The 7614-nt window shown below is 51.6% G+C and overlaps 1 protein-coding gene across 1 annotated transcript; it reads left to right on the forward strand.

Annotated features, from left to right (window-relative positions):
* Positions 1 to 1019: 1019 nt before the first annotated feature.
* Positions 1020 to 7581, forward strand: LOC144490522 (protein PAT1 homolog 2-like; the record flags this gene model as incomplete). Its single annotated transcript, XM_078208255.1, has 4 exons — positions 1020 to 1113; positions 3321 to 3658; positions 6246 to 6317; positions 7534 to 7581. Coding segments are annotated over 4 exons (552 nt in total), but the record flags the coding sequence as incomplete, so codon positions are not given.
* Positions 7582 to 7614: the final 33 nt, after the last annotated feature.

Genomic DNA, 7614 nt, shown 5'->3' on the forward strand with positions numbered 1-7614 from the left:
GGGGGAGGGTGTTTAGAGGGGTGGAGGGTGTTTAGGGGTGGAGGGTGTTTAGCGGGGGAGGGTGTTTAGGGGGGGAGGGTGTTTAGGGGGGGAGGGTGTTTAGGGGGGGAGGGTGTTTAGGGGGGGGGTGTTTAGGGGGGGAGGGTGTTTAGGGGGGGAGGGTGTTTAGAGGAGGGGGGAGGGTGTTTAGAGGAGGGGGGAGGGTGTTTAGAGGGGGGAGGAGAGGGTGTTGGGGGGAGGGAGGGTGTTTAGAGGGGGGGAGGGAGGGTGTTTAGGGGGGGAGGGAGGGTGTTTGGGGGGGGGGAGGGAGGGTGTTTAGAGGGGGGGAGGGTGTTTAGAGGGGGGGAGGGTGTTTAGAGGGGGGGAGGGTGTTTAGAGGGGGGGAGGGTGTTTAGAGGGGGGGAGGGTGTTTAGAGGGGGGGGAGGGTGTTAGGGGGGCGGGGGGAGGGTTTTAGGGGGCGGGGGGAGGGTTTTAGGGGGAGGGAGGGGGTGTTTGGGGGGAGGAGGGTGTTTGGGGGGGGAGGGGGAGGGTTTTGGGGGGAGAGGGAGTGTGTTTGGTGGGTGGGGGAGGGGGTGTTGGGGGGGTGGGAGTGAGGTGGTGTTTGGGGAAGGAGGGGGAGCGAGCGAGGGACAGTGTGTGGTGAGGGGGAGCTCTGGGATCGCGCTGTACAATATTCCAGCCGGGTTGGAATGTGGTTCAGAGAGGAAAACTCTTCTCATTGGCTGATAGTGAATGCAGGGGTGGGTGGCGGTCTGACGAGGATGGGGGTGAGACACTGATGGAGGATTCTGGGTGGGGATAAGAGGAGTGCAGGATTGTGAGGAAGATTTACCAGGGAGTTAACCACCTGGTTCTCCCTCCCAACGCGCCACATTGGCAGCGGTGAGGTAAATGCTTTCCATTGGACGGACACTGGCGAGGATAAACTGCCAAGGCCATGGGGCAGGGAGGGGGTAGAGAGAGAGGATTGACTCAATGTACCTTGTGGATGTGTTACCTCTCTGCCCTGTTCTCCCAGCCGGATCTGCTGTGTTTAGATGGGGATGTGTACCTCCAGGAGATGGCTGAAGATGAGGAGATTGATCTCTACAATGAGGAGACATTCGGAATAGGTGAGACCAGGTAGCTGAGGGAATGTCACCATTCAGGAAACTGGGACCGGGTGTCACAGTGCGTTAGATACACTGTCCTTTCTCCCTCTGGGTCCGGGTGTCACGGTGCATTAGATACACTGTCCTTTCTCCCTCTGGGACCAGGTGTCACAGTGCGTTAGATACACTGTCCTTTCCCCCTCTGGGACCGGGTGTCACAGTGCATTAGATGCACTGTCCTTTCACCCATCTGGAGCAGTGTGGAGGGAGCTTTCTCTATCTAACACCATGCACAAAATATAAAAACTGATGGTAAAAGTTTTTACAAATATATAAAAAGGAAAAGAGTAGCTAAAGTAAATGTTGGACCCTTAGAAGACGAGAAGGGGGATTTAATAATGGGAAACGAGGAAATGGCCGAGGCCTTAAACAAGTTTTTTGTGTCGGTCTTCACGGTAGAGGACACAAATAACTTACTGAAAATTTACGTTTGTGGGACTGTAGGGGGTGAGGTCCTTAAAACGATTACTATTCCGAAAGAAGTAGAGCTTGGTAGGCTAACGGGACTAAAGGTAGACAAGTCCCCGGGCCCGGATGGAATGCATCCCAGGATACTGAAAGAAATGGCAGAAGTAATAGCAGATGCGTTGGTTGTAATTTATCAAAATTCGCTGGACTCTGGGGAAGTGCCGGCTGATTGGAAAACAGCTAATGTGACACCACTGTTTAAAAAAGGAGGTAGACAAAAGGCGGGTAACTACAGGCCGGTTAGCTTAACGTCCGTAGTTGGGAAATTGCTGGAATCCATCATTAAAGAAGAAATAGCAGAGCACCTGGACAAGAATGGTTCGATCAAGCAGACGCAGCATGGATTCATGAAGGGAAAGTCGTGTTTGACGAATTTACTGGATTTTTATGAAGATGTCACTAGTGCGGTTGACAGAGGGGAACCGGTGGATGTGGTGTTTTTAGATTTCCAGAAGGCGTTCGATAAGGTGCCTCACAAAAGGTTGCTGCAGAAGATTGGGGTACAAGGAGTTGGGGGTAAAGTGTTAGCGTGGATTGAGGATTGGCTATCTAACAGGAAGCAGAGAGTTGGGATAAATGGGTGCTTTTCTGGTTGGCAGTTGGTGACTAGTGACGTGCCGCAGGGATCGGTGCTGGGGCCTCAACTGTTTACCATACACATAGACGATCTGGAGGAGGGGACCGAGTGTAGGGTAACAAAGTTTGCGGATGACACAAAGATGAGTGGGAAAGCAAATTGCGTGGAGGACACAGAGAGTCTGCAGAGAGATTTGGATAGGCTAAGTGAGTGGGCGAGGATCTGGTAGATGGAGTATAGCGTTGACAAGTGTGAGGTTATCCACTTTGGAAGGAATAATAGTAAAATGGACTATTATTTAAATGGTGAAAAATGACAACATGCTACTGTGCAGAGGGACCTGGGGGTCCTTGTGTATGAATCACAAAAATTCAGTTTGCAGGTGCAGCAGATGATCAAGAAGGCGAATGGAATGTTGGCCTTTATCGCGAAGGGGATGGAGTATAAAAGCAGGGAGGTCCTGCTGCAATTGTACAAGGTACTGGTGAGGCCGCAATTCTGGTCCCCTTATTTGCGGAAGGATGTATCAGCCTTGGAGGGAGTGCAGAGAAGGCTCACCAGGTTGATACAGAGATGAGGGGGTTAGCTTATGAGGAGAGATTGAGTAGATTGGGCCTGTACTTGTTGGAGTTTAGAAGGCTGAGGGGAGATCTTATAGAGACATTATATAAGATAATGAAGGGGCTCGACAGGGTAGAGGCAGAGAGATTCTTTCCACTTAGAAACGAAACAAGAACTAGAGGACACAGCCTCAAAATAAGGGGGAGTCAGTTTAGAACAGAGTTGAGGAGGAACTTCTCTCAGAGGGTAGTGAATCTCTGGAATTCTCTGCCCATTGAAGCAGTGGAGGCTACCTCGTTAAATATGTTTAAGTCACAGGTAGATAGATTTCTGATCAATGAGGGAATTAAGGGTTATGGTGAGCGGGCGGGTAAGTGGAACTGAACCACTATCAGATCAGCCATGATCTTATTGAATGGCGGGGCAGGCTCGAGGGGCTAGATGGCCTACTCCTGCTCCTATTTCTTATGTTCTTATGCTGTACCTGTCCTGGGAGTGTTTGATAGGGACAGTGTAGAGGAAGCTTTACTCTGTGTCTAATGCCCCTCTCTCTCGCTCACAGACATCGACTCGAGTGGTGACCTCCCTGAAGACTTGTATCTTCTCTGCGAGGCCCTTGGCGCTCACACCCCCCAGGGGGCCACCTTGGCATCCTCTGGTGACAAGAAACCGCCCGAGGCCCCAGTCTCAGAGCCTGAACGCGAAGGCCCATCGCATGAGGAGCCTGGGGCCCAGGCCGAGGCTGACGAAGAGGGCCAGAGCTGGGCCCAGAGCCCCAGCGAGGGGAGGCCCTGGGACTTACTGGATGAGGCCTTGCCTGAGCAGAAGCCTGGGGTGTCAGACGGAGAGCTACGGGACCCTGCCATCATGAAGCTAGTCCACGGCAAGCCAACATTGGAGGTGCGTACCCCCACCCCGGCAATCCTGGGGTCTATGCATTCTTCTGGGAGCTCGAGAGGGGGCATACTTGCTTTACTATTGACACATATATTGGTATACAGTGAAAAGTATTGTTTCTTGCGCGCTATACAGACAAAGCATACCGTTCATAAGAGGAGGAAACGAGAGGGTGCAGAATGTAGTGTTACAGTCATAGCTAGGGTGTAGAGGAAGATCAACTTAATGCGAGGGAAGTCCATTCAAAAGTCTGACAGCAGCAGGGAAGAAGCTGTTCTTGAGTCGGTTGGTACGTGACCTCAGACTTTTGTATCTTTTTCCCGACGGAAGAAGGTGGAAGAGAGAATGTCCGAGGTGCATGGGGTCCTTAATTATGCTGGCTGCTTTTCCGAGGCAGCGGGAAGTGTAGACAGAGTCAATGGATGGGTGATGGATTGGGCTACATTCACGACCCTTTGTAGATTCTTGCAGTCTTGGGCAGAGCAGGAGCCATACCAAGCTGTGATACAACCAGAAAGAATGTTTTCAATGGTGCATCTGTAAAAGTTGGTGAGAGTCGTAGCTGACATGCCAAATTTCCTTAGCCTCCTGAGAAAGTAGAGGCATTGGTGGGCTTTCTTAACTATCGTGTTGGCACTGGGGGGACCAGGACAGGTTGTGGTGATCTGGACACCTAAAAACCTGGGGGGGTGGGGCAGGATGGGCCACAGGCTGGACTGAGATAATGCAGTTTGGAGGATCCAATGCATGTAGGTATTATACAGTAAATGGTAGAACCCTTAGGAGTATTGAGAGGCAGAGGGATCTGGGCGTACATGTCCACCTATCACTGAAAGTGGCAACGCAGGTGGAGAAGGTAGTCAAGAAGGCATACGGCATGCTTGCCTTCATCAGTCGGGACATGGAGTATAAAAATTGGCAGGTCATGCCGCAACTGTACGGAACCTTAGTTGGGCCCCATTTTGGAATATTATTTACAACTCTGATTGCCACACTACCGGAAGGATGTGGAGACTTTGGAGAGAGTACAGAAGAGGTTTACCAGGATGTTGCCTGGTATGGAGGGCATTAGCTATGAGGAGAGATTGGAGAAACTTGGTTTGTTCTCACTGGAACGAAGGAGGTTGAGGGGAGACCTGATAGAAGTCTACAAGATTATGAGAGGCATGGACAGAGTGGATAGTCAGAAGCTCTTGCGGAGGGTAGAAAAGTCACGTACTCGGGGACAAAAGTTTAAGGTGCGTGGGGAAAAGTTTAGAGGAGATGTGTGAGGCAAGTTTTTTACACGGGTGAATGTTTGGAACACGTTGCCCGGGGAGGTGGTGGGAGCAGGTACGATAGCGGCATTTAAAAAGCATCGAGACAAAGAGGTGAATAGGATGGGAATGGAAGGATATGGACTCGGTAAGTACATATGGTTTTAGTTTGGGCAGGCATCGTGATCGGCGCAAGAGGGCCGAAGGGCCTGTTCTGTGCTATACTGTTCTTTGTCCTAGTGTTGGCACGGAGGAATCGGCAGGGGTGGGGTTTGAATTTTGCAGGACCCCTCCATGACCCCCCCCCCCCCCCTCCACCCACCGGGGCGCTGGGTCCAGTTTTGGTCTCCTCACTCCCAGAGGGATAGACTTGAGTTGGGGGCCACTCAGAAGTTTCTTTGGGGCTGATTCCTGGTTGGGGGGGGGGGTGCGTGTTGCCTTACGGGGAACGTTTCAGCAGATTGGGGTCCATATCCCTTTGGGGTTTAGAGGAACGAGCGGTGACCCAATTGAAACATGTCCAATTCCCTTGTTGGGGGGAATCCAGAACGAGGAGGGGGTTGTGGGGGGGGCGGGGGGGGGGGGGGGGGCGGAGGGAGACTACAGTTTTGGAGAGACTATCTGGTATCCTTGGGTCATAAAGCACAATTCTCCTGGTAGTTGTAGTCAAGATGCAACCTCTGTTCCCCCGCTCTTCCCGCGGCTTTTCCTTTGAAGTGACTGTGCGATTGCAGCTGTCCCAGTGGGAGTCCTCCTTCAAACGGCCATTCTCGCACTCTACCATTTGGTAGCTGCTTCCTTTGTTTAAATCATACACAAGCCTATGGGAAAGAAAGACTTACAACCCAACATCTACATTTAACTGTCTGTTTTATCAGAATGATATAAACAAGCGAGGGAACCATGAACAAATGGTTACCAGGAGCAAGATAAACAAAGGGGAGACTAGCCATAAGGAAGGGTTATGTTTGTGATACATTCCAGCTACAAAGTTCAACCTTTTAAGTACAAAATACATTGAGTACAAAAAAACATTAACCCTTTCCCTTCTTCACTCCCCCCCCCCCCCCCGCCCCGCAATCTCTCTCTCTCTCTCTCTTCCCCCCCTCCCACCTCTCTCTCTTTCTTCCCCCTCCCCCATTTCTCTCTCTCTCTCTCTCTCTCTCTCTTCTCCCCTCTCTCCCTCTCTCTCTTCACCCCCCATCTCTCTCTCTCTCTCTCTCTGCCCCCACCCGTCCCTGTCTCTCTCTCTCTTTCTCTCTTCCGCCCCCGCTTCTCTGTCTTTCTTCCCCTCCCCCCCCGTTCTCTTTCTCTCTCTCTCTCTCTCTCTGCAGAGTCTGGATAGTGCCATCGTGGACAGCGGCAGTTGTTCGAGTTGGAATGGGCTGAGTATCACAGAGGTCTTGGTAAGTCCCCCTTCCGACACCCTCGACAGTGTCCTCATCAAACACTCAGGACAGGTACAGCACGGGGTTAGATACAGAGTAAAACTCCCTCTACACTGTCCCTCATCAAACACTCAGGACAGGTACAGCACGGGGTTAGATACAGAGTAAAGCTCCCTCTACACTGTCCTCATCAAACACTCCCAGGACAGGTACAGCACGGGGTTAGATACAGAGTAAAGCTCCCTCTACACTGTCCCCATCAAACACTCAGGACAGGTACAGCACGGGGTTAGATACAGAGTAAAGCTCCCTCTACACTGTCCCCCATCAAACACTCCCAGGACAGGTACAGCACGGGGTCAGATACAGAGTAAAGCTCCCTCTGCACTGTCCCCATCAAACACTCCCAGGACAGGTACAGCACGGGGTTAGATACAGAGTAAAGCACCCTTCTACACTGTCCCCCATCAAACACTCCCAGGACAGGTACAGCACGGGGTTAGGTACAGAGTAAAGCTCCCTCTACACTGTCCCCATCAAACACTCCCAGGACAGGTACAGCACGGGGTTAGATACAGAGTAAAGCTCCCTCTACACTGTCCCCATCAAACACTCCCAGGACAGGTACAGCACGGGGTTAGATACAGAGTAAGCTCCCTCTACACTGTCCCCATCAAACACTCCCAGGACAGGTACAGCACGGGGTTAGATACAGAGTAAAGCTCCCTCTACACTGTCCCCATCAAACACTCTCAGGACAGGTACAGCACGGGGTTAGATACAGAGTTAAGGTCCCTCTACACTGTCCCCATCAAACACTCCCAGGACAGGTACAGCATGGGGTTAGATACAGAGTAAAACTCCCTCTACACTGTCCCCATCAAACACACCATGGACAGGTACAGCACAGTGTTAGACAACATATGATGGCACGGTGGTTAGCACTGCTGCCTCAGCGCAAGGGACCCAGGTTCGATTCCCGGCTTGGGTCACTGTCTGTGTGGAGTCTGCACGTTCTCCTGTGTCTGCGTGGGTTTCCTCCGGGTGCTCCGGTTTCCTCCCACAGTCTGAAAGCTGTGCTGGTTAGGGTGCATTGGCAATGCTTAAATCTCCCTCAGTGTACCCAAACAAGCGCCGGAGTGTGGCGACGAGGGGATTTTCCGAGACATTAACACTGCAATGAAGTTTAAGACTTACTTGTGACTAATAAATAAACTTAAACTTTACTTTTTAGATACTGGCTGTCTGTGCGGCTGTCTGTCTGTCTGTGTCTCTTCACTGATTCTGGTGTCTCCTGTCGATAGGACCGGGCGAT

Source organism: Mustelus asterias, unplaced genomic scaffold (assembly GCF_964213995.1).
Source record: "Mustelus asterias unplaced genomic scaffold, sMusAst1.hap1.1 HAP1_SCAFFOLD_3395, whole genome shotgun sequence".
NCBI lineage: Eukaryota > Metazoa > Chordata > Chondrichthyes > Carcharhiniformes > Triakidae > Mustelus > Mustelus asterias.